The sequence below is a fragment of the Silene latifolia genome, chromosome 7, assembly GCF_048544455.1.
Source record: "Silene latifolia isolate original U9 population chromosome 7, ASM4854445v1, whole genome shotgun sequence".
NCBI lineage: Eukaryota > Viridiplantae > Streptophyta > Magnoliopsida > Caryophyllales > Caryophyllaceae > Silene > Silene latifolia.
Genome location: NC_133532.1, coordinates 124,057,159 through 124,083,512, shown reverse-complemented (window position 1 = coordinate 124,083,512; position 26,354 = coordinate 124,057,159). Strand labels below are relative to the sequence as shown.

The window sequence follows — 26,354 nt, the reverse complement described above, 5'->3', positions numbered from 1 at the left end:
TTTCGCAAATTGCAGAGTAGTAGTCAGATGTACGTAATCTCACCCTTGTGTTAACAATACAAAGAAATTGTTTCCGAATGACCCAAAATGAAATTGAAACATTCACCCATTGCCAACTTAATTAATGTCATAAGGATCATGTGTATTCACAGATCCCCTGTTTCATTTCAATTTATGTGTTCAATCGATCTCATTATCTATTCCTTATGTCAAATCATCTGACTGATAAATTACAACGGATTCTATCATGTGAATGATGATGTATTTTTAAGACAAAAATAGTGGAACACGAGATTAGACCCCCAAAACTGCAATAAACCATCTCAACACGGTTTCCAAACATGTGACACGACCCCAACAAGAACTCAAGTGCCATACAGCCATCAATTATTTTGCTACTCCATATTAGTTAGTTTCACAATATAAATACGTAATGCAAGTATGTAACAAAGGCCCGCAAGGGTGGAGTCTAGTGGTTAAAACTTGGGTGAAATTCTCAGGAGATCCAGATTCAAGCCTCCTCAAGAGCAAAATCTTGTGGAGTATTCTTGGCCTGAGTCCATGCCTAATAGACTTCGAGCCTGTCACCCTCGGGTGGCTTACCTAGTATAATGGTTTGCAGGTTATCACGTACACCCAAGGGTTTACCCAGTGCGCACCGAAGGTAGCGGCTGCGGGTTCCCTCGTCAAAAAAAAAAAAAAAAAAAAAAAAAAAAAAAAAAAAAAAAAAAAAAAAAAAAAGGTATGTAACAAAGTCAAGCCAAAGTTAAGCCATAAACTCTACTTTAAGCACACTATACACACTAATAAAATGTAATGATACTATAATATAGTCTAAGAGAATATGCCGAATTTTGCTTGTAAAACATGACAACTTAATAATTACTCAAAAATGTATATCAAAATATAAGACTTGCACTCAATGTAATCCTATCTTACAAATGTGTATAAAATATAAGTTGGACCAACCATATTCTGCTAAGTATATGTATATGTGTTAATTCTATCTGAAAAAAACATAACATAAAACATACATTTTCAAGAATTCTAGTCTTATTATTACAATGCATTCTTCTTCTTCTAGGTTTGTTTCTTGCCTTGTTTATTGTTTGATCTTTGTCGCCGGTGCTCGAGCATGGAGCAAAGAGGGTCACACCATTACTTGCCAAATAGCTCAGGTAAAGTACTTGTTTCTCGGTTTTTTTTACTCGATTTTACTGGACTTAAATCAATTTACGGGTAAAGAATTGGAAATGGATTGCGTAGTAAGTTACTTAAAATGTTCAAAACTAAGTCGAGTGTGCCACATCAGCACACTTGGCTATAGGGATAATTTTGTTTCTTCTACTAGTCATAATATCTGTTTTATTATTTCCTCGATTTAATATGGTTGAATTGGACTGAAATTACATGATCATATTTTCTTGACGTGCTGTATAATGAAGAATATATTTGTCATACGATATTTACATATTGGGTAAATAATTAAATATGATTTTGGACTAGGTAATTAGGTGATGGTTTAGATGACCTAATTTTAGTAATTTGTTTTGATAAATACCCCATCCCTTTTTACCAAATTTACGAAACTTTATGCCCTAAAATGGCCTCATTATCATGAAGCATCAAGAGTTTTCTTAAGCCAAGTCATCTTAAAATAAAACTACGTACCTTAGTATACTACTTTGTTATGGACATAAAGTACACAAGAAATGTCTTGTCTAGTGATTAAACTGAAAGTTTCTTGCATAATATGCCTCATCGGTTTCAAATGCCGCTTATATTGTACTGCTCTTGTGGCTCATCTGATACATAAGAAAATCAAGTCACTTGTAATACAACGTCAACATGAGTGATTATTTAGACTAATTATCAAAATTCAGTAAGTCTTTCTTAGGACAACAATAATATACTACTCCTATATTTTAAAATAAAAAAAGGTCAAATATGCAGATCACTTCCGCATATATGAGTTATATGACAAACCTTTATTTTGTTAGTCCCGAGACATTTTTCTTTTGTCCTATTTACCTTTACTTGACTCGTTTTAAGTTAAAATATGTTATCATCTGACTTATAAGTGTCTTAAACAGAGTCTCTTAGAGCCAGAGGCATTACATGCAGTAAAAAATCTATTACCAGAGCATTTAGACGGTAATTTATCAGCATTATGTGTATGGCCTGACCAAGTAAGGCATTGGTACAAATACCGTTGGACGAGTCCGCTTCATTTCATTGACACCCCTGACGATTCTTGCTCGTTTGATTATGATCGTAAGTTTTCGTCTCTCCTTAGTCTTTATGCTTAATTATAATCGATGTTAAAAACAATTTTCGACGTTAATTAATGCTTTGGTTGATTGATTAGGTGATTGTCATGATACTCATGGGGTAAAAGATATGTGTGTTGCTGGTGCTATTCAGAATTTTACTTCACAACTTCAGCATTACCGTGAAGGCACTTCTGATCGTCGTTGTAAGATCGCTTTTATATAACCTTATTTCGAGTGTAACTTTAACCTTTACGGCTTTTAATCACATACTGTATATAGAAAAACTTGTTATAAAAATGAAAATTCTTACGTAAACATACATAAAAATACAATACTTTGTTATCAATCGGTAGACCTGGCTAAATCAACCCGACCCAATTGACCCTACTCGAAAAGGCTAACCCAAGACCCAAAATTGACCCGAACTGCCGCACCCGAATGACACCTGAAGCACAAATTGACCCGAGCTTTCATGGACCCTTAACAGACCCGACCTGGAACGACCCGAAGAGAAACCACCCAACCCGAAAATGACCCGATAAAACATAACTTTAATTGACCCCAAAAGACTTGAAATGTTTTTTTTCTCTTAATCATTGACCCGAAAATGGCCCGTTCCAAAACAACCCGACCCGCTTGATCCGAAAATAACCCGACAAACATACCCGAAACAACCTGAAAACCCGAAAAGACCCAACCCGACCCGAACTAACCCAACAATGTGACAAACCCGACCTGACCCAAACCCGACCCGTTGACCCGTTTTGCCAGGTTTAATTGGACAATCGGTTCACAACCAGGTAAAGCTGGTCATCAGCTCGGCCCGACCCGGCCCGTTATTCTATGCAACTTGGGTCGGGCTTGGCCCGACGTTGCATGGGCTCGACCTGGGCCCTAAAATTCCAGCCCAACCCGCCTTGGCCCGGATCAGGCATATCCCAGCCCGGCCAAGCCAGCCCTCCTCCTGGCCTGGCCCGAGTCTGACCAGGAAAGTCCGACCCGAGTACAAGTCTACAACTAGGTCACTATGCTAGTTGACATCTGCACTATAAGAGATTTGTCGTCATCCTTGATTTATTCCTTTAAATTGCAGATAATTTAACGGAGGCGTTGCTATTTTTGTCACACTTCATGGGAGATATCCATCAGGTTTGACACGATCCAATTCTACCATCTCATATAGAAGTTCGTCTTGCATAACACTGTCTTATAGAAGTATCAGGAAAAGTGGGTTCATGTTACCTTTGGAGTGGATGGGAGGAAATAATAAATACGACTAATTATACTAAACAATTCTGGCAGCCAATGCATTGTGCACATACCACGGACGAAGGCGGAAATTCTATCGACTTACGTTGGTTCAGGCACAAATCTAATCTTCATCATGTACGTAACGCATTTTATTTTTATGAGATATGCACTCATTAATTGCCACTTTCGCGCTTTTTAATTGTGACGGTTATTTTTGACTAATATTGATTATTGTAGGTATGGGACAGAGAAATAATTCTGACGGCAATGAAAGATTACTATGAAAATGACGTACAACTCTTACAACAAGACATCGTAGGAAACTTCACTGATGTAAGATTCAATTCAATTCAATTCAATTCATTCAAATACACATGTAATGTTTTGTTTTGATTTAAAGGAAGGCACGGGAGCGAGCGATTTTTAATGTTGACGGAATTTGAAACCAGATCATGAATATCACATCTCATAATTTATAAAGTACTTCCTCCATTCAACTCCACTCTACCATTTTGCTTTTTCACGTTCGCCAACGCGTGTTTTACGCGAGAAATATCGTTAGCTACGTATTTGCAAAAATTATAAAAGTTAGATATTTTTAATGTACTCGCAAAGACAAATCAAACAAGATCCCACATGAATATATTTTCACTTATGTATTGAGAGAAAATCGAGAATAAATGTGTACTTGTGAATAGTGTAGAAAATAGAAATAGGTAGAGTGGAGTTGAATGGAGGAAGTATGTTTTAACTCAAAAAATAAAAATAAAGTATGTACATTTTACGTCGGCTACATATGGAGACGCGGACACTAATTTAGTATATCGAAATACCTAAAAAGTAAAAATGAATACTTTTACAAAATTACTAAAGATCGCCCCTATATTACTCATCTCGCCCCTAATATTCATTTTACTTTCCAATTTTGCCCTTTACTCTAACGCATTTTCAAAACTATTTTTTATCGATAATTCAACATATGAATGGCGGTGACCCATTTTACGATAATTAATAATCAAGCACGATTAAATTCGAAACAAAATTGACGATTAGAAACGTAAAAACTTCAAACGATCATAACTTTGTGCTCGGGTGTTCGATTTTGCCAATTTTTTTCAAATCACTTAACTCGACGAGACGAACGCAAAGGTAAAAAAAAAAAAAAAAAAAAAAATTGGAAAGCGGGCCCATTCGTGTGAAAAACACGAACGAGCTGAAAGCGGTTCATGTGGTTTACATGAACCAACCTTGGCCAGTTCATGTAAATCACACGAATAGGCCTAGGCCAGTTCATGTGGATTACACGAATTGGCCCAGGCTGGTTCGTGTAAACCACAAGAATTGGCCTAGGTCAATTCGTGTTTTTTACACGAATGGACCATTTCTCAATTTTTTTTTTTTTTTTTTTTTTTTTGCATTGCGTTCGTCTCGTCGAGTTAAGTGATTTGAAAAAAAAATTCGTCACAATCGGACACCTGAGCACAAAGTTATGATTGTTTGAAGTATTTTGGCTTTATTCGTCAAATTTAGTCCAATTTAAATCCCTATTTCGTATTATTTTGAGACGGTTTTGTTTTTGTTAATTTATGAAGCGGTTTTTTTGAAATTTTAAATTTAAAATCGAAAATGAGTAAAAAGGAAGGTAAATGGGGTTTTAATTACACAAGGGCAAAAAGGTAATATTTAGGGGCGATATGAGTAAAACTAGGGGCGATCTTTAGCAAACCCGTACTTTTAACTTCATTTTCCTTCGAAAATGTTAAAAAGTACGAGTAGTTCATTTGTTATCTGAGAAGACAAACTTTTTAAAAAATTGTAAGTTTTATAATAAAGTTTTTGAATTCATTTATTTAAACATTAAATTCAAAAAATTACATTATAATTCAAAAAAATTACATATAAGCTCAAAAAAATTTCAAAAAAATAAAATGTAATTTACAAACTGTATAGAACTAAAAAAAAATACACAGAAATGCAAAAATGCAAAAATTCAAAAACTCAATAAGTGTGAGGTAGTACATCTATTGTATAATTCTTTTTTCCAAATTTCTATCAGAACATTATTATATTATAAATGAGAATTTTATGAATTCGCTATTATTTGACTTTGACTCGTTTACATAATATTTTTTTTTTTTTTTTTTTGGTTATAGGGGATATGGTCCGATGATGTCTCATCATGGACGGATTGCACAAGTCTTCATGCTTGTGTAACCAAGTACGTTTCTTCTTTCTCTTAATTAAGTCACGAATACTTGTTAAAGCGGCTGGCACAAGTTTATTATAAAACGGATTCTAATAACAATAACTATTTTTTGTTAAAATCGTCTTACAGAAGATTAATTATTTGTTGACGTTTTTTTTCTTCTAAAGGTACGCAACAGAGAGCATTAACATAGCTTGTAAATGGGGTTACAAAGACGTGAAGTCTGGAATTACTCTTTCTGGTGAGCAACATTATACATTTTATTTTATTTTTTAGTTAAAATAAAGTAAATGAGAAGATATGAACTTTAAAAATGTGTTTCAATTAGCTAATTAAGTTGATATCGACTCAAAATGTGGTCAAATAACATAACAAATGTTTTCATAATTAAGATATGTGCTTTAAAATTGTGTTTCGATTAGCTAATTAAGCTGATATCGACTCAAAATGGAGTAGCTCTTCTGAGAGATGGTCTCTCAATAAATTTATTGAGAGATTATTTACAATCTTAAGAAAAAATGGTACTAAAGAAATTAAATTAAAATAGGTATAAATCTCGATTAAAGATAAAATGGGTAACTTTATTATGTAAATAGGTACGAAATTACTATGTTACGATCAACAACAAAAGAGTCACGAAATACAAATAAAAAGGTACGGAAGACTGGTCTCTTAATAACTTATTGAAAGACCGTCTCTCCCAAGTTTTAATGATCTTTATAAGCTAGTTGAGGACTTGAGGTATAATAGCATTGTATAAACATATCAAATTTAACTGATTTTATGTGTAGAAGTATAATTTTTGAAGATTTAAAGTTTTAAGTTATGTTAAATTTTTTTTTTCTCTTTAAAATCAAATCTAACTAAGCCGGCCTATATGTATTGTTCATGAGTTAACATCATAATTTGTTGAGCTTAATGCATGTTTAAGTGAATAAGCAGAAAACATTATTTCAAATTTCATAAACTGCAAAAAAAAAAACTCGAACTTTATTATAAAGTTCACAAACTATACAATCAATGGTGCTGCCAGTCTGCCACTGATTGTATATAGTCTATAAAGTATAAACTGAGCGTTTTATTTATTCTTATATAAGAACGTCTTATCGTGTTTGTGTACAGATGAGTACTTCAATACAAGACTACCATTTGTGATGAAACGAATAGCTCAAGGAGGAGTTAGATTAGCCATGATTTTGAATAAGGTGTTCAACCATGGCCATGCAGCAATGGCAGCAGCTACGTAATTAACGACGATTACGCAACACTAATTAACCCTAATCACCAAAAATTACAGAGAGATTAAAGAATTTCCTGGTGCTAATCTTACGATTCATTCTTATGTATTATTGTTTTTTTTTAAGTACTAACTTTATGTTGTAAATTTACATATGATATCAAATGGTTAAATTGCATCAGCTCTTAATTTTCAAGTCCCGAGTCCTAGAAATGCAGTAATGTTAAAAATCGTGATGCTATAGCACGCACACAAATACTATCCTACAACTAGTTGTATAGTAGCATTGTATAACCGCATCAAAGTTGTTGAAACTATTTTACAAGTTATTGGGCTATATTACGAAGTTATTGAACTTAGTATTTATTCTGTTAAGATCAATAACTTTGTATTATAGCTCGCTAATTTTGTTAGTAAAGCTCGATAACTTTATACCAAAGCTCAACTACATTAAATAAGTTGTATAATACATTAACTGTAGCACGCACCCTCCTGGTTTTATTCAGCTCAAATTCAAACTATACCGAATGAAATAATACACCAAAAGAAATATCACTCATGGTATTTGATAAATCCGATCCCTTATAAATTGTTAATCCTCCAACGGTACAACCCATATTAAAATTTTCATAATTTTAATTTTTTTCTCATTTATTTATCACAAATTGTTATATAAGACGGTCTCAACCAGTCCATAACAAAAAGGCCCAAAAAATCAATTAATTTCCAAAAAAAAAAAAAAATTGATTTATAAAACCAACAATATAAGGTAAGACGCATAACATAGGTAACTGTCATCTCCCTTCTCCCATTTTCATCCTTGAGTCGTACTGGTATCGGATTGACGGATTCCACCCCAAGCCACCACTATCCATAATCCTTCATCCCCCACCTTACCTAATTTGTATGGTCGGGTTAGGAATGACGACCTCCACCCTAGCGTTAATCGACAGCTATAATCCACAATTTTTTACTCAAGTTACCAAACTAAAACCGGTAGTTATTACACGAAAACCATATTTTTTTACAATAATAAAGTAAAAGTTTAGGCTAACAACAAGAATTAAAGACCTAAAAAGACTTGGAAGTTTTCATTATACTAGCCAAACATAAACATGACTCGAGGCAAAACAGGGAGCGAATAATGAGTCGGATACTGCAAATTTAGTGCAAACCCCTCCTGCTATGCCCTCCCTCAAAAACCATGGCCTGTCTTTCTCCGTTTTTGTGTAATTATTAATTTCTAAAAATATCAATTTTTCCATTAAATAGTCCTGTTATCCGACCAACGCAATGGCTGCAACAAAACACTAGCAATCGAGTCTAACCAACATACAAGTATACAACCATATGTTTGAAACCGCGCCTGGCATAAAATAAAATGTCATGTATGCAAATATTCAATTACTCACTATATAATTATTATGCTCACTACGAAACCCTCTATGATTTGATGAACCAAGACTAAGAAGTTGCAGTATAGGGTCTGGACAACCTGCTCTATGATTTCCGATCAGAAACAAAATTGGAGGCAGCTGAGACGAACCATTGTTTCACATCATTCATATATCAGCAGTAAGGGACAAAACTACCTGCAACACAAATAAAGGCAAACTATATTAAACAAGTCGTAGATGAAACCCTTGGTGTCTAAAATGAGAGCGAGTCTTGTATGAGTCGGTTATTTGATTATGAGAATGTCTTTTAAGTTTGTGTGCTGTAATTGATACACCACAGATGAGAAATTGAGAGTCCGCGAGATGGAATAGTCTAACATCTTAACCAAAGTAATGCTGAGGGTCTAATCCTAATCCTGGTCAAGCCAGTATTGTCTAACAAGGGCATGTGTAAAATGCCATATAGTTCACTGTTATTGTTATCACTTTAACTAGCAAGTAGCAAACTAACAATTAAAGAATCATTGGTTTGAAGAAGAAAGAGAAGGGAAATAAGAAAGAAAAAGGGAATACAGAATAACATGTCTATAGCCAGTCCGTTTTTCTTAAGACCATTGCTTTTGGTCTGAAATAAGACGAGTAACATGTCATTATTTTACAATAAAATGTTGTTATTTTCTGATAACATGTTACCATTATTGTTCACATCATTTCCAGGGTAAAAAATAACACCTCTAGTCATAACATTTTGTGAATTAATTGGTTACATTTTCTTAAAAAATGGCAACATTTTATCCGTCTGACAAATAAGACCAAAAGTGTCCGTCTGAAACAAGAATTTGTGGTCTATAGCATGATGACAACAAGAGGAATGGTAGCTTGTCGGTGGTAATGAGTGGAGCTAGCTGTTTTAGTGATACAGCAGCAAGATCTCCAGGAAAGGTACCCCCTTAACTGAGTTAGCGTGTATGGGAATGAGGTAGAGAGTTTTTTGTAATTTATCAAAAACACAACCAAGCGGAATTTGAGGTCTGCAGTTTACTTTCTTTATGTCCTGACCAAACGCCCATAAGAGCACTAATGGTCTCTAGATTTGAGGAGAAAGTGTAAACTACCAGATGACTTTTTGATATACACTCTAGTTGTAAGAGTTAGACAAAAACAATTGCTGCAGAATGAACCATTCATCAGGCATAAACAAGGCACCATTGGAATGTGAAATCAGTTTTGTCGAAGGAAGGAATATAAGACAAAATATTTTATCTGATCCATTCAATCTCCATAAATGACGCAAAGATGGCCAAGTAGATATCTAAGGGTTGAGAAATAGATGAGAGGAAGGAAAGGTGTACCTTTTCTCCAGGTTTAAATGGAGGTTGACCTTTGTAAGGGCATGTCTTTGCATCCGAAAGCATCCCCTAGTCCACACCGTAATACGAGAACGCCATCATTGAGAAAAATCACTAATCAATATCCATATGTCATGCCTCTTTGACCTTTCCATTATCAAATAGCATACAATAAAATGAAACACATACACTTTGCCACAACCGGATCCAGTTAGCGGTTCCATTGTTGAGTCCAGTTTGTCTACTTTTACGCTCGCTTCGCCCTTCCACAGACGCTTAATTCTTGCAGCTTTCCTAGTGATTCCCAGCCATGAGTCACCAACTGTAATGACAGCTTGAATTAATAAGCGGATACTACGATAGACTATTTGATGAGAAAGAAATATTTGGAGACAAATAAACGGCCCTACCAGGGGGCAATTGTGGCTTTTACGGTCTTCCTCGGTTAACAAAGAGTCCTCATCGATCCGATCAAAATCGTCACTAAGTTGAACCACGGGTAAGCCTTTTGATACTTTAAGGGGATACGATGACCCGAGTTTCCAAGATGGCTTTTTGGCTTTGATCTGCAAAATGAGAAACACGCAGCTCATGACGAACAAATAATCACGGCCCAAAGAACTATGTTAGCAATTTGTTGTCAACTACCACCTACATTGCAATGTAGAAACATTAAATGAAATCACTTGACGGGGAGTAGGCTTAAACCACACATACAAGGGGGTATAAAAATATATCGGTGTGTTCCAAATCACATACGGAGTATCAAATAGTTTCTTTATAAACAAGTGGAATATCTAAAACGAAACTTTCAACTGTCTATGTCGGATGATGAACAGAGAGCTATCAAATGAGATTTTTAAGTAACACCGAAATTATTTACACCTCTCTAGAAAATATTATCCCTAGTCACCATAGGTTATTTTCAATTTTTCATCAAATAAATCACGGTAGAAGAAAACTTGACTCCAACAAGGAACAAGACAAAAGACGGGGGTAAAAGGATGCTCTGCAATTTGCTAAGAATCAGTTTATTTTGCAAAGATCAGTTGATTTAAGATTTTGGCCGAGTTGGACTAGGAGGAGCCATCTTGAACGCAAAAGCTCTACTACCGGTTGTTCGGGATGTTTATAGTGTTGTTAAGGAACTATCGTGTTCGCATGAGATTTTGGAGTGGGTCGGGGGTAGTCGCTATGGTCCGAGTTGATGCCAAGGGTGGTCGAATCGAGGTTTCAGTAAGTAGTTTGTGAAACTCACTCCGAGATAATTAACCTTTGCGAGCACAACGAGAGTTCCAAAACTCCGGACAAACGAGAAAAGGTAGAGAAGAAAACAGGATACTCAAAAGAGATTCAAGAAAGCGACAAGTGCAAGCGTGAAGTGCCTTGAGAAACAACGTGGCTTATGAAAATTAACAAGAAGTAGCACAGGAGACAAACTCTAACAAAGTACTTATAAAGTGAATGGAAAGGATCGATACCAATAATTCTATAAAGTAATAGCACAAATAGGCCACTTACATGACTAAACCTTGAACTCCCGAATATACATCTAATGGTCATTGAATAGTTTGTGGTTGAGAGAATCCGACTTTAAGTATCTTCCCCTGAAGTGAAGAAAGTATCTATACCGATAGATAGAAAAAAATATTGTCAAACTTATGCCCTGGCAAAAAAAAAGAAGGTAATGGATACACATAACAAAACAAATAACAGCGTAGAGTACCCTTTTCGAAGGAAGATCACCCCAAGTTGAGTAAGGTATATAAGAACTTTTCCATCCGGCTTTGTAACTCTAAACAATTCGAAATGAGAGGAATAGGGGAAAGTCGCGTATTTTGGAGACACCAACAACGATATCCAGGAAGATGAGTCCAAGGACGGTTTTACGATGAATTCAAAGCATTACATGATACTTTCAGGATGACAATAGAATCAAATAGTAGTTAGTACCCCCTCCCTTCTATGACATGAAATTAAAAATGGGGAATAGGTTAGTAGTGTTAAAGACAAGAAAATTACTTAAATTGGCGCACTGGGGTGATAACGATAAGCGGTATCAAGGTCTTCGATAGCAAACTCGGCATCCCTTGTGAATTTAGATATGGTACTCAGCAACAACACCTCGTCGTCAGTAATGGCCAGAACCGTCATGATTAAATGCCTAAATTAACTAAAAATCAGCCACCATCCGAAATTACTCAACATGACAATAAATCCGAATAATAATTAATTCAAAATCAACTAATTATTAATCAACTAATTGTAAGGAGAAAAATGATGTGAATTAGGGTTTGGGAAAAGATGAGATAATTAAGTTAAATAAGCCAGCAATTGAACCCAAAATAACTACAAATACACAAATAGAGTGGTAACAATAATAATAATAAGGGTTATTTGACAGGAATAATTCAAACTATTATGGACCTTCTCAAAATAATCCAAGTTATTGTTTAACCCAAAATAATCTGATTTTACCCGTCATTTATCTTCTATTGCTTCTGTCTTACTAGTGACTTGTTATTACCGGTTAATTGAAAGCTTTTGTGGGTTACCTTCATTTTTGTAAGCCAATCTTCATCTTCGTCATTATCATTACCAACATAACTTTCCTGTTTACTTCTTTCATTAATATCTTATTTTCTTCCTCCATTAATTTCCAAAATTCTTCCTTTATTTTCTTACCATCTCTTCTTTAGAGTCACCTAGTTGTAAAGAGTGTTAGGACCAAATTTCAGTAGTCGATCAAGTTTTCCAGAGAATATAAAGTCAGAAAATCAAATCTGACATCCTTCCCCTTCACACATAAAACACTTCAATCCATCTATTGCTTCATTAATGTTGAAGTGATTCAAAACAAGTGAATGAGTGAAACTGACAGCCCCTCCCCTTCAATCATAAACACTCGTGGTTATGATTACTCTTGTATTTCCATTGATTCTTCTTCGTCTTCCACTAATTATGATAATCTTTACAAAGTAATTCCAAATCAAAATTTTCAGCATCACTTTTATCTGTACCATCTTTATAATTCTAGATCTGCTCGTGTGTTGGCGTTTTATGGTGGTTGGCTGTGTTGGGTTGTGGTTTCGTGGGTGGTTAATTGGTGGCTGGTGGTGTGCGCGGTAGTTGGTGGTATCAAGTGGGTGAATGGTGAATGATTATAGAGGAGCTATGTCAATTTTTTTTGTTTAACCCAGAGAAGTTTGAACGCCCCAACCGTAAACCATAATCCAAATTCAACCAAACAAAACCATAAACCAAATTCAACAACAAAAAAAACTGAGCAAGTTCCCAAAAATCCCCAAGTTACTCGTCTTGTTTACTTTATAATTGAGGTATTTTAGTTCGATTCCAACATAGAGATGATTATAGTGATGGTTCAATTGGTGGAGCTTGGTGATAGTGTTAATGTTGGGGAATAGTGGTAGTCGCCGGTGATGAGGATAAGGTGTTGAAATCTGGTGGCGGAGTGGTGGTTGGATTGGTGATTAATTATGGAGGAGAATCTGAGATATGTCAATTTTATGTTGCCCGAAATATTTTCAAAGTGAAGAAAGAAATGACCTATTAAACCGGTAGGCAGTCACTTAGATTGTTTTAAGAACATAATATCAAAAGCTGAGTTTATTGTAGAATAAATCTTAGTTAGGATTATTTTGAGAAGGAGGGTAATAGTTTGGATTATTGTTATCAATTAACCCTAATAATAATAAGGCGCCTAATAGAATAGAAGGGGTAAATAAGTGAATAATTTGAGTGAAAAAGTGAGAAGTTGAAAATTGGGGGAAAACTGAAAAAGCTTCACTCGGGAGAGAGGAAGCGAAAGTCGTATGTGGTGTGAATGATGAAGCCGGCGAGCGGTGGGTGTTTGGTAAAACAAGCGTCGGTGTTGTTGACGATTAACAGCAGTAGGGCGGCAACCCAAGCTAGATGAAGAAGGTGATTCTATAAGAACTTAGACAACCTAAGGCTAACACAAATGCTCAACAAGCAATTTATCATGTAAGAACTTAACAATGCCATTTAACAACAATTCAAAGACAAAGAATCACATAAAGAAATCCCGCAAAAAAGTGTTGAGTAGCTAGCCTACCTTTCAAGCAAACGCTCCCAACAAGCTCCAAAGTCAAATCAACAACTAGCAAGTCTCCTCTTCAAATCCTTACAACAACAACAACAACAACAACATCAGAGCCTTAATCCCAAAATGATTTGGGGTCGGCTGACATGAATCATCCTTTCAAACCGTCCATGGGTGAACGCACGCCTCAAAATGCGAATAAAAACAGGGGAAGATGAAAAACAAAAAGGAAGAACGAAAATTAAATCCTTGATCAATTAAAAATTAAATTCTCTAATTAGCTACTTAATAAACTACTTAGCCAAAATTACAACCTTTATCAACCTTCCTTAATCAATTAATTCATGTCAACTATACCCAAACTATCAATTTATTGAATTATAATACTTGACAAGGCCAAATCTACTACCTTTATTATGTTGTTTTAACACTAATTAGTTCATCTTACTTTAATTAAATCCCCTCTTGTAATTTAATTCACGTAGTTATAATGAATATAAGAATTCAATGTATAAAATCTTAACTAACAACTCATACTTGTGTAAATCAATCAAAAATCCCCAAAACAACACCACTACTACACCATCCCGCCACCACCACCAACGGCCAACCACCACCAACAGCACCACCAACCCCCATGGTCACGGTCAAGGTTGACGACTAATTATGCTAATTACTTAACTAATTTAATTAAGGTAACAATATGAAAATTAAAACAAGGATTAATTGATTACTTACAATAAATAAATATGGAAAAGATGAGTAGAATGAATTCCCTTTGTACAACTTCTCTCCCTCTTTCTCTCTATTTTTTGATTTTTAGATGAGAAAAGTGAAATATTATTCATTAATTGCATAAGTTGATTACTTATTTATTTAATTTCTTATTTGATTATTTCCCATTTCCTGAAATACTATATTTAACTTTTGTAAAACGCGGGTTATTACAAAACATGACTTTAAAGTCATTACCGTAATGAGTTTCACCTTGGGTTTAACTAAGTAAACATTGTACGACACTCAAACACCCTTGGGTCCTTTCAAAGCTATCTTCTTTTGATGACAATCTATATTGGCCTAAAATTACTTCAAACCCCTCCAAAGGAAATTCAAAAAGATTGATCGAAAAGTTTACTTCTCCCACCATGACCGACACCCTTTTGTACAATTTTGAACACACAACGGACGCCCCATAAGGTAACGATACATCGTCGTTCACTAAATCACCTCCCCCAAAACCTAGGGTCGACATATGTCTTTTAGACGCAAAAGAATGCGTAGCCCCCGACTCAAATAAAATAAAACAAGGTTGAGAGTTAACAAGAAATGTACCGAAGACCACATGAGCGTCCTTCCCGACACCTTTATTCTCCATGGCAAAGATCTTGCCACTATTCTTGGCTGCCCGTTACACGGTGCTCGCCGAAGTAGTCGGTCTAGCCTCCAAAGCTTGGCTCCCGTTGTAGATCGACCTTTGAGATTGGCGCCCCTCAGTTGAAATTTCCTCTTCCATACCCGCCATTGAAATTGGACCTTGGATTCCTTTGGTTGGTCCACGGTCCGGAGTTGCGATTACTCACCAAACTTTGGGAAGGAGCTTGGTGGAGCTCTCTTTCCCAAACCTTAGATTATACCCCTTTCTGGCGCTTGTACGCTCATTTATTTTGTGGCAAATGCCACCAAAATTGAAGTATCTCAAGCCCCCGCCTTCACTCATGGCCCTCCCTTCAACGCTTGACCTTGAATAACCGCCTCCATTGGGTCCACCCGAATATGACTTAACTTGGTGGTAGTTGTACTTCTTTTGATGAGCTCCTCATCCTTCACTCTCGGCCTTCCTTTTCTCTCTGACCCTCTCTTTAGCCTCCTTGGTCATATTGGCCAACCTCTTGGCGTTTCCAGCCCTAGCATATACGTCTTTCACATCCACCAATACTCTCGCCGGGAGCTTTTCAAGGACCTTGAGGGTTTGCCCCTTGTAAAATTTGTGAGCCAACAAATGCGAGCTAAGGTTATGGTCTTCAACATAAGTCAATAGCTCATTGAACCTCACATAGTATTCTTGCATCGGCATCCCATCGGTCAACAAGAAACCATAAAACTCCACTCGGAGCTTGCTTAAGACATGGTCCGGAATGAATCCATCCCTCATTTTCGCCTTAAAGCTTCCCCATGGAATAACATCTTTCCCTTGCTCCTTGTAGTATTCCTTCATTGCCTCTATTTCTTTGTACCGCCACAAACCCACTTGTCCCCTAAGATAGAACGCGGTTTGCTGCACCTTCAGCTCATCGAGGCACTGTACTACCTCAAAGATGTTCTTCATTTCTCTTATCCAATTGCCAAAGAGGTTTGGCTCTCCAATATCGTCATACTTTGTGGGTCGATGACGATCCATGGCTTTGCTTATGGTCGTGCCATCAACCGCTACTTCCCTTCTAGTCACGTTCTTGAGGGCCTCCGTAAGAGCCTTGTTTTGCGCGACGATCCTATCCACTTCTTCTTCGGACCTACGGGGTGTTCCGATTGCCGATTGAGCTCTCCATGGCGCCATTCTAGTTTCAAAAACCATGACAAAAATCAATATACGTCTCACAATAAGAGACAAGTAATATTGATTACATTAGGGGACCACTTAGTCGAGTGGGAATCATCACTCGGTCGAGTGACCCCACTCGGTCGAGTGAGCATCCCTACTCGGTCGAGTATCCTCTTTCCAGGAACAACCCAAGTTTTGCCATACAGCCCACTCGATCGAGTATCCGGGCGCACTCGGTCGAGTGAATTACACTCGGCCGAGTGCACCAAATATAGATTTTCCAGACTTTCTGGAAAGTCAACCGCTCGGTCTAGTACCTGAAGCTCGGTCGAGTTTCCCTCCTTTACTAGACCAAATAGACCTCTTAAGGGCCTCACGCTCATTCCGACTCGCATCGTTCCACATGAAACCTTATTCTGCATGTTTCTACCCACAAGCACGGACAATAAATAGCATACACTACGCCAAATAATCGGTGCAACAACGGTTAGAAAAGGTGATATACCGCTGTAATACCAAATACGGAACCGTTATTACAACGACAGTTGTTATTTCGTGACCACGGTTGTTAAAAAGGCAGAACCGTTATGAAATGTAAATAACGGGTTCAGATAACCGTAATACAATATTAAGAACGGTTCAACAACCGTTGTCTATAATATTGAAACCGTGGTAGTACATATTAGTCTGAATGCTCTACGAAAACCTATGACAACGGTTTTATTGAAACACAACCGTTGTAAAAGACTGTAGTAAATATGACAACGGTTTATGCTTATTAAACCGTTTTAAATGTCATGAATTCGACAACGGTTTGTGATTATTGAAATGTTGTATTATGGATGAATATGTCAACAGGTTTCTATTTAAATGCGACCGTTTTCAATAGATTTATTGACCACGGTTTTATTTTAACGTAATCGAATTTATAAATATTTTTTTAAAAAAATTGTTTTAGCAGGTTCCAGCAGCTGCTGAAATGCTAATTTTTACAGTAGCAGGTTAATCCTAACCAAAAATTACAGAGAAATTAAGGAATTTCCTGGTGCTAATCGTACGATTCATTCTTACGTATTGTTGTATTTTATTTACTAATTAACTTTGTTGTAAAATTAATTTAGGTTTATTGTTCTATATACTTAACTTGCACAACATGGATGTTTTTTATTGGCATAACTAATAATTTTCATATGATATCAAATGGTTAAATTGACCCATGAACACTTGCATCACCACTTATTTAGAAAGTTGTTTTAGCATAGAGATTTCGTGTTCGAGCTCTAAAAATGCAGCAATGTTAAAAATTGTGATGCTCTAACACACATCCTCCTGATTTTATTCAACTCAAATCCAAACTAAACAGAGTAAAATACGATAAATATAGCAAATCACCTCATAAATTTGATACTATGTGCAATAAAGTCAAAATTATTAATCAAATATTAATCCTAAAATTCTTAATTATTAGGAGTACTAGAAAGTATATTCAATTTTTTTTTTTTTTTTTTTTTTTTTTGTGGTGAAAAAATATTCATAATATGAGAATTTTCAGTGAAGTTATAATGAAAAGTTACAGTTCAAATTTTTGTATATATTAAATTTGGTTCACATTTTTTATTGAACATGTAAATAATGTATTTAATTTTTAATAATTATTTTTAAAATGATTTTTACAATAGAAAATAATAATTTTAGTTAAAAAAAAGGGTAGAAAACTTGATTTGTGTTTAAACACACATTTTTAAAAACTCATGGGGCTAATTTATTACAAGTAAAACTTAGGAGGTTTATTTGCGCATAATACATATGTTATGGGGGTAATTTGCTACATCCCGAATAAAATACACCAAACGAAATATCACTCATGGTATTTGATAAATCCCTTATAAATTGTTAATCCTCCTCCAACGGTCCAACCATGTTAAAAATTTTATAACTTTAAATTTTTTCTCATTTATTTATTTGTAAAATTTTAATGTGAATTATAAGTCGTGAAATAATGTTGTACATTCTCGATTTCTCGTCGATTCACAACGCTAATAGATTATTACTGATTCTATAATAATGGATGTTTATGTACAAATCTATCGAGGTGGTTTAAAAGAAGTCGAGAAGGAAAAGATTGTCCTAAACTGATGGAACCGAAGGAGTACCATACGGGATTTTGGTGTGGTCTACCGGTGTGGGTCCCTTCGAGTTTGTAAAATCTCTGAAACTTCCCAAAATCCCAAGTGCCTGGAGGAAGGTGTCATACACATTACTCATGTTTGTTTTTTTTAGAATTCAATGTGTCAAGATGTGTGTATACGACAGAACAGAAAACATATTAGTACTTTCTAATTAATCATATGAACGTAAATAAGTAATACATACGACATCTTAGGTTATCCTCCTTAAGTTGGAGCATACGGATTATAAATGCCCAACTTAACAACTAACGACTAAAATTAGGATACACCCAAAGCTTTAGTAAAGACATTTGAGAGTTGAGCTTCGGTGCGAACATAAGATGGTGCAATAAGAGCGCCCTTGATAGCATCACGGACAAAATGACAGTTAATTTCAATGTGTTTTGTACGCTTATGAAAGACAGGATCGCGAGTAATATGCACAACAGACTGACTATCACAAGAAACGGGTACAGCGCAGAGGAAAGTGTAATGCCTAAATCCAGAAGAAATATTATAACTTTGATAAATCCCTTATGTAAAGCATACCGACCATCACAAGAAACGAGCAATATACAAAGCAGAAAGCAGACTGACTATACCGAATGAAATAACTTTAAACTTTTAATCCTCCACCGGCCCAACCCATGTTAAAATTTTCATAATTTTAAAATTTTTCTAATTATTTATTTTTAAAATATTAACTTGAATTGAAAGTCGTGAAATAATATTGTACACTCTCGTCGATTCACAACGCTAATAGATACTGTATATTTCATTACCGATTCTATAATGATAAATGCTTATGTACAAATTGTTGGAAATAGAGGCTTTGAGAGCCTTTTCTCTTAGTTTCCATTTGTCCCACATTGGTGAGGAAGTGGGTGTTTTATGTGTTTATATAACACCCCTTCCCTTACCTTATCACTAGTGGTCATGGGGAGTCTTTTGTAGAGACTTTGCGAGGTGCTTAATTCAGCTCGCACACGCGCGCGTGCCCGAGCCCGGCCCGGCCCGGATTCGGGATTTGGGAATCGCCTGCGGCGGGCTGTGCCTATCTTTTTGGGCCGCATCCGAGTGGCCTTTCTCTCTTTGACTGACGATTTTAGAGGAGCAGTTTTTGGCTCCTCTAAACCGTATGCTCTACTATGTATATGCAGTGGCTATTCCACTTATTTCACACAACAAACATTCAATTCTCTCGTCTTTCTCTCTTCTTTTCTGGGTAAAGCTTAAGTTCGTTCCAGGTCTTACAAACAGGCAGCAGTAGTGTAATCCTTGGGGACTACCGGTCGTCGCTGATCGCCACCACGGTCGCACCGGAGAAATAGTTTTTAAGGCAGCGGTTTCGTACCGTGTCACTACCTTTCCTCTGTCGGTATATCTGATCTCTAGTTTTTATTTCGCTACTGCATTCTTTCCTTTTTCGTAATTCTTGCTGCTAGTGAATTTACGAACTACACAAATCTATCGAGGTGGTTTAAAAACCAAACCCTTCTTTGTAATCTTTCAGTACACCCTCATCCAAGAGGATGTATGGTCTAGTTATAGGCAGCCCTCATTCTTTGGATCTGACCCATGTTTGTTTGGACTTAATTTCAGTTCATATATGTAGACTAACCACTTTATACGTTCAGTTATTACGGTTTTTTAATAACGGCTACTACAAATAATCTCGTTTTTAAGAGCTGCTATCAAAGTAAATTAGTATAAAGTCGCCTTACATTTTACCTAAAGAAATGTAGATCCATTACCTATTTGGTGGTCCAGATTTATTTCTGGACCATTCTGATGGTCGTAATTTAATTGGAAAAGAAAAGGTTAAATGAGTGAAATGGAAATATATGAGTTAATACTCCTTAAGAAAGAAAATTAACCAAAAAGTAATGGAGATGATCCTTTTCCATTTTGTGTTCACCGTCGATACGGCTGACCAAAGAGTTTGCTCTATTCTCATGGAGCAGGGATCGAACTGACCTCATAATTAAAGGATGAGGTGAGCAACCACCACACCAAACCCATTTATCTCTAATAGACGGTTTTACCCTAATTAAATGTACAACGATTTCACACAAGACCAACTCAAACACACTAAATTGTTATTATTAACCAAATAACGAATTATTTTAGATCCATTTCGCATTTACAACCGTTTTCAATTAAAAATTTATATTTCTTTTTCCCGTAGAAAATTGTAGTCCGTACCTTTTTTTTTTTTTTTTTTTTTTTTTTTTTACCTTTGACTTGAATAAACAATTGAGACTAGTACGGAGTACAACTGTACAATGCCCAGGGTAGATATTATTTCTTCGTTTTACAGTTTTCGTGTTCCCCAAGCCGCCATTTTTTCACCCTTATTTAACTCCCCACCAAATCGTATAATATTTATTTCCATTTTTTTACCCTAAGATATTTTAATATTCCCTTCACCAAAAATTACTAAAATATTCCAGAAACTATTATTTTTTTATTACACTTTAAAATATTTACAACAACATTTCTATAAATAGGGTGTATTTATTTATATAATAAAGTGTAACAAACAATGCATCCAGTTTTCTTGGACCAAAACCTTGCATAACCCCATAATCTCACACCATTAGCCGCCATTCCATAACCTTTTACTTTAAAGGTTTAATTTCCTTTCATTTTTTCATGCATTTTTTTTGCAATTTGTTATGAAATTTGTTTAATTTATCATCATTTCTTATGTTTCTATATTTGATTGTTGGTTTCGCTTAGTGGGTTTTATAAAGTTCGACAGGGTAAAGTTGCGTACATCTGACACACGCTCTAAGGATTTATTTTAGATTGGGGTAAGAATGTAAGATACATTCTTTTGGTTTCTTTGGTGGGTTTTAAAAAGTTCGACTGTTGGGTAAAGTTGTGTACATCTGACGTCTTAAGGACGTAGTTTAGATGGGATTTAATGATTTATAGTGAGTAAGATGACATTTTGTACATGGGTTGTGCACATTGTGTATGATTGTATGAATATTACAAAATTGAGCCACAATTCATGTTGAAAAGTCACAATTTATCGTAGTTGGTGGTGGAGCGAGGGGGTTAACATGAGATATCTCCCTCTTAAGTAACGAAATATGAACTTTATTGGATTATTGAGTCGCCCTTTAGAATCTTAGATCTATGTTTTAGCTCCCTAACTTCGAATCCTAACTCGGGTATGCCATAATTCATTGTTTGTCTATTCTCAAAAGCTAAGTAGAAACTTAAGCTCTTTATGGTCTTTAGTAATGAGCATAGTAATGTAATAGGATGTTGAATTGTAGCTAGCATTTTGGTTACTGGTGCGTGTGTGCCTCCTCTATAGCTACTCTTTGGGTGCTCGTTGTGGGCATTTTGGTTAGTGGTGCGTGTGTGCCTCGTCTATAGCTATCCTTGGGTGCTCCTTGTGTGCATTTTGGTTAGTGGTGCATGTGTGCCTCGTCTATGGCTACTCCTTGAGTGCCTCTTGTGGGATTTTGGTTAATGGTGCGTGTGTGCCTCGTCTATAGCTACTCCTTGGGTGATCCTTGTTGTAATTTTGGTTAGCGTCTAGGCGCGCTTTGTTAAACAAAGCTACATTACCTTCATTGTGATTTCATATTACCTTATTGTGCGGTTTTGTGGCTGACTGTGAATTTTGTCTTAGACTGATCTTTGAATCTCTCTTTTGCAGCGCTTTGTTGAACTCTGTGGTTAAGTCGATAATTTAAAATGGCGATGGCAATGTCAAGAATTGCTAGGACAGGCTTAAGAAGGTCAGGAGGAGTACTAAACGGTCAGAAAAACGACAAAGACTTAATATCTGAGAGGACATTCTTCTGCAATGCTTCCCAACCTTCACTCGAAAATGCAACGAACAATTCTCAAAGCCCGTCTGTCCATAACATTAGGAAGGCGGGAATTTCAGAATTTCAAACCAGAGGTTTCCGCGCTACTTTGCCTGCTAATTACCCTTTGTCTGAGAATGCTACTGAAAAATCAGGTTCAGAGCATCAAACCATGAAATACCCAGGGCTCGGACCAACAAAGCCTGAGGAAAAGCCGAGAGTTGTAGTCTTAGGTACGGGTTGGGCTGCATGCCGGTTCATGAAAGGACTAGATACTAAAATATATGACATTGTTTGTGTCTCACCTAGGAATCATATGGTTTTTACTCCTCTGCTTGCTTCAACCTGTGTCGGGACCTTGGAATTCCGATCAGTAGCTGAGCCGGTTGGTCAGATACAGTCTGCTCTTTCTAAGGACCCAAATTGTTACTTCTATTTGGCCTCCTGCACTGGCATTGATACTGCCAAACATGAAGTATGTTATCTTCGCAAAACGGTTTAAAACATTTCTGCTGATTCTGCGTCATGATGTAAAATAACGGTTTTTCTTGAAATTAGGTGTATTGTGAAACCGTTGAGAATGTTGGTCAATCAATCAAGCGTCATCAATTCAAGGTCGCATATGACAAACTTGTAATTGCAGTCGGAGCTGAGCCCTTGACATTTAACATTAAGGGTGTTAAGGAACATGCAACATTTCTGCGCGAAGTAACTCATGCTCAGGAGATCAGAAAGAATCTTCTGTCAAATCTCATGCTCTCTGAGAGTCCAGGTTATTTCTAATCTGAATTGTTCTAACCAAGATACAAATGCGACAGTAAAATTCCGTCTGAATGTATTTTTTTGTTTTGTTTTTACTGATCATAGGCATATCGGAAGATGAAAGGAAGCGTTTGTTACATTGTGTGATAGTTGGAGGCGGACCAACAGGAGTAGAATTTAGTGGTGAATTGAGCGATTTCATAAAAACAGATGTTAGTAAGCGGTATGCTCATGTGAAAGACGACATTCAGGTCACGCTTATTGAGGTACAGATTCTATTAACCGGAATGAACTTTAATTAGTTATGTTTGTGAAACTGCTTGCAACTATTATATTTCACTGGTCATGCCTAATTTCCCGAATTGATCAGGCTAATGAAATCCTATCGTCTTTTGATACCGGGTTGAGGGAGTATGCAGCAAATCACTTGACCAAGGTAATGCACAATTCACATCCGTTTTCCTAAATCTTATTGCGTTTTTTTTTTTTCACTCTGATTTAATGCATACAGTCGGGTTGAGGGATTTCATTTCATATTTTCATATTTTCATTCTCTGATTTAATGCATACAGTCAGGTTGAGGGATTTCATTTCATATTTTCATTCTCTGATTTAATGTCGGGTTGAGGGATTTCATTCCATATTTTCATATTTTCATTCTGATTTAATGCATACAGTCGGGCAGTCGGGTTGAGGGATTTCATTTCATATTTTCATTCTCTGACTTAATGCATACAGTTGGGATTTCATTTCATATTTTCATTTCATTCTCTGATTTAATGCATACAGTCGGGTTGAGGGATTTCATTTCATATTTTCATTTAATTCTCTGATTTAATGCATACAGTCGGGTGTACGTCTAGTACGTGGGATTGTAAAAGAAGTTGAGAAAGAAAAGATTGTCCTGACTGATGGAACTGAAGTACCATACGGGATTTTGGTCTGGTCTACCGGTGTGGGTCCCTCTGAGTTTGTAAAATCTCTGAAACTTCCCAAGTGCCCTGGAGGAAGGTGTCTTACATAACTCATGTTCATTTTTTCAGAAATTAATCGTATCAGTAAATACGACAGATGAAAGTTATATCGAGTAATATGTTGAATGATTCAGGTTAGGGATTGATCAGTGGTTGAGGGTTCCTTCAGTGCAAGACGTATTTGCGCTTGGTGATTGCGCTGGTTTCATGGAGCAAACAGGAAGGAAGGTGCTTCCTGCTCTGGCTCAGGTAAACTAAACTACAAAATCCTGATACTTTCGACGTAGCATGCTACTATCTGTAATATTCATGGAAAGATGTTTCTTTTTCTGTTTGATGTCGATATAGGTGGCTGAAAGAGAAGGCAAGTATTTAGTAGAACTATTCAACAACATCGGAAAACAGGATGGCGGTAAGGCTTACTGTGCCAAAGGCCTTCTTTTAGGTGAGCCTTTCGTTTACAAGCATGCCGGTAGCATGGCTTCTGTTGGGAGCTACAAGGCCCTTGTTGATCTCCGCGAGTCTAAGGTACATTTCCTACCTGGCTTCTCTCGTGTACCCCTGAACTTTATCGTTTTCCAAGTTTTTTTTTTGGTATACCCCTTGTTTTTTGCAAAAAAAACTTTGACCGACAATAATTATCTGTTACGAGTTCAGAAAACGGTAATTTTTTTTTGGGATATTCTACGGTGTACCCTCGAATTTTTCGGTTTTCTGTGTTGTACCCCTACATTTTTGAAATTCTATGGTGTACCCTTAAACTCTATACATTAGTCTATACCGTGACCTTATTTATTGTCTTTGTTAACTTAGTTTCATAATTAACCTATTAAATCATCTATTTATCATTCCAATTAGTCAATAACCTACTAATTTACTCACCGAATTACTCATTAACCTACCAAATAGTATACGAATCTAACTAAAAATTTATCAAATCTCCATTATTATGTATGAATTACAACAAATGTTTTTAATGGTAGTTTGTGCTAATTAAAAGTGATTTGTGATTCTTCTCATATAGGATGGTGATTCAACATCATTGAGTTAGAATAAAGGTCAATGTGATAGTGATAAAGTTAATGGAGAATTAAACGAGGTTATGATGAAGAAATAAGTGTGAAGTTTAGGGGTACAATATAGAATATAAAAAAATAAGGGGTACAACATAGAAAACCAAAAAATTCAAGGGTAGACGGTAGAATTTCCTTTTTTTTTTTCAAACCAATTATCTCGTCAAGGCCGTCTTGAATTTGAAAAAAAAAAATCACCGATTTTTGTAATCGTAGCCGGTAGTTATGGTTGGTCAAACCTTTTTAAACGAATAAACTTTGACCGACCATAATTCCCGACTACGAGTTGAGACTTCGGTGAATTCTTTTTCAAACTGAAGACTTCTCAAAGACAGTCAACTTAAAAAAAAAAGTTTATCGTATTCTGAACTTGTAGCCAAAAGTTATTGACGGTCAAAGTCCGAACATATTCTAGTGTAATACCGTCTCAACCAAAACCAGGCATTGCTTAGGACTAATAATGTTTTGTTTTATATCATTAGGATGCGAATGGCATATCCATGGCAGGATTCCTGAGCTTTCTGATATGGCGATCTGCGTACCTGACTCGAGTTCTGAGTTGGAGAAACAGATTTTATGTAGCTGTAAACTGGGCTACAACCTTCATCTTTGGCAGGGATAATTCCAGGATTGGAAGTTAGAGTTTGCATTATTTTCTCCTTATAAACATTTCTTATACCGTAATCTGAATAATATCAACACCGTAATCTACTAAATACTTGCTTATAACTTGAGAGCCACTTATAAACATTTATGTTAGTATCTTATATTCCTCAGTTTTGTAATGTAAACAACCCATTTCGAATTTTTCGATTGGGTAGATTAGAGATTTTAAGAGCGACCGGATGTATCTGATTCGGATTTTTTGCCCAGTTAAAGATCGATGTATACCCCTATTTTCTTTGTTTACTCTGTCTCGATCATGTTTGAACTATTTTTTTTCAATTGGTCTTCCTTGTGACGGGTCACCATTTGTGGCGGATATTTTGTGAGTAAAAATGGTAACAAAATGGGTTAGTGGAGAAAGGGACCACATGAATAGTGTTGCAGAGAGAGAAAAAGTGGGTACTTTGTGAGGTAAAATGGTATCCGTCACTCCAAAGTGACGGATATTGTTGGTCACAAATGAGATTTTGTGATTTTTTTTAGTTGTTCAGTCAACCTTTACTTTTTTGTTTTTTTTTTTGTATAAATTAAGGGAGCATCGT

The 26,354-nt window shown here is 36.1% G+C and overlaps 2 protein-coding genes and 2 long non-coding RNA genes across 6 annotated transcripts; 2 read left to right on the top strand and 2 right to left on the bottom strand.

The window, feature by feature from the left end:
• The first annotated feature begins 886 nt into the window (after nucleotides 1-886).
• LOC141592940 (endonuclease 1) lies at nucleotides 887-7,148 on the top strand. Its single transcript, XM_074413836.1, has 9 exons — nucleotides 887-1,178; nucleotides 2,094-2,274; nucleotides 2,369-2,476; nucleotides 3,367-3,422; nucleotides 3,576-3,659; nucleotides 3,762-3,857; nucleotides 5,678-5,742; nucleotides 5,898-5,971; nucleotides 6,853-7,148. The coding sequence occupies exons 1-9, from the start codon at nucleotides 1,065-1,067 to the stop codon at nucleotides 6,975-6,977; spliced, it is 903 nt and encodes a 300-aa protein (XP_074269937.1). The 5' UTR covers nucleotides 887-1,064; the 3' UTR covers nucleotides 6,978-7,148.
• A 1,052-nt stretch (nucleotides 7,149-8,200) lies between these two features.
• Nucleotides 8,201-9,792, bottom strand: LOC141592943 (uncharacterized). Its single transcript, XR_012521260.1, has 2 exons — nucleotides 9,717-9,792; nucleotides 8,201-8,559 (listed from the first exon to the last, which is right to left on the bottom strand). It is a non-coding gene; the product is annotated as an uncharacterized LOC141592943 (long non-coding RNA).
• Nucleotides 9,793-11,757: 1,965 nt separating this feature from the next.
• LOC141592942 (uncharacterized) lies at nucleotides 11,758-14,743 on the bottom strand. Its single transcript, XR_012521259.1, has 3 exons — nucleotides 14,536-14,743; nucleotides 13,810-13,877; nucleotides 11,758-11,877 (listed from the first exon to the last, which is right to left on the bottom strand). It is a non-coding gene; the product is annotated as an uncharacterized LOC141592942 (long non-coding RNA).
• A 5,073-nt stretch (nucleotides 14,744-19,816) lies between these two features.
• On the top strand, nucleotides 19,817-26,055 carry LOC141592934 (internal alternative NAD(P)H-ubiquinone oxidoreductase A1, mitochondrial-like). Of its 3 annotated transcripts, none has more exons than XM_074413828.1 (9): nucleotides 19,817-19,882; nucleotides 22,184-22,812; nucleotides 22,896-23,109; nucleotides 23,205-23,365; nucleotides 23,470-23,535; nucleotides 23,947-24,110; nucleotides 24,208-24,322; nucleotides 24,422-24,601; nucleotides 25,629-25,987. In XM_074413828.1, the coding sequence occupies exons 2-9, from the start codon at nucleotides 22,222-22,224 to the stop codon at nucleotides 25,785-25,787; spliced, it is 1,650 nt and encodes a 549-aa protein (XP_074269929.1). In that variant the 5' UTR covers nucleotides 19,817-19,882; nucleotides 22,184-22,221; the 3' UTR covers nucleotides 25,788-25,987. The 3 variants fall into 3 exon arrangements, with proteins under 3 accessions (XP_074269929.1, XP_074269928.1, XP_074269930.1); XM_074413827.1 differs by lacking the exon at nucleotides 19,817-19,882 and adding an exon at nucleotides 21,035-21,136 and having other exon boundaries at nucleotides 25,629-26,055; XM_074413829.1 differs by lacking the exon at nucleotides 19,817-19,882 and adding an exon at nucleotides 21,302-21,320.
• Nucleotides 26,056-26,354: the final 299 nt, after the last annotated feature.

What these genes read in the sequence shown, in the direction of transcription:
- LOC141592940 (XM_074413836.1), top strand. Translation starts at nt 1,065, where the DNA reads ATGCATTCTTCTTCTTCTAGGTTTGTTTCTTGCCTTGTTTATTGTTTG. An exon ending in TTACTTGCCAAATAGCTCAG is followed by an intron (nt 1,179 to 2,093) that starts GTAAAGTACTTG and finishes TGTCTTAAACAG; the next exon opens with AGTCTCTTAGAGCCAGAGGC. An exon ending in TCATGGGAGATATCCATCAG is followed by an intron (nt 3,423 to 3,575) that starts GTTTGACACGAT and finishes CAATTCTGGCAG; the next exon opens with CCAATGCATTGTGCACATAC.
- LOC141592934 (XM_074413827.1), top strand. Translation starts at nt 22,222, where the DNA reads ATGGCGATGGCAATGTCAAGAATTGCTAGGACAGGCTTAAGAAGGTCA. An exon ending in TTGATACTGCCAAACATGAA is followed by an intron (nt 22,813 to 22,895) that starts GTATGTTATCTT and finishes TCTTGAAATTAG; the next exon opens with GTGTATTGTGAAACCGTTGA. An exon ending in TGCTTCCTGCTCTGGCTCAG is followed by an intron (nt 24,323 to 24,421) that starts GTAAACTAAACT and finishes ATGTCGATATAG; the next exon opens with GTGGCTGAAAGAGAAGGCAA.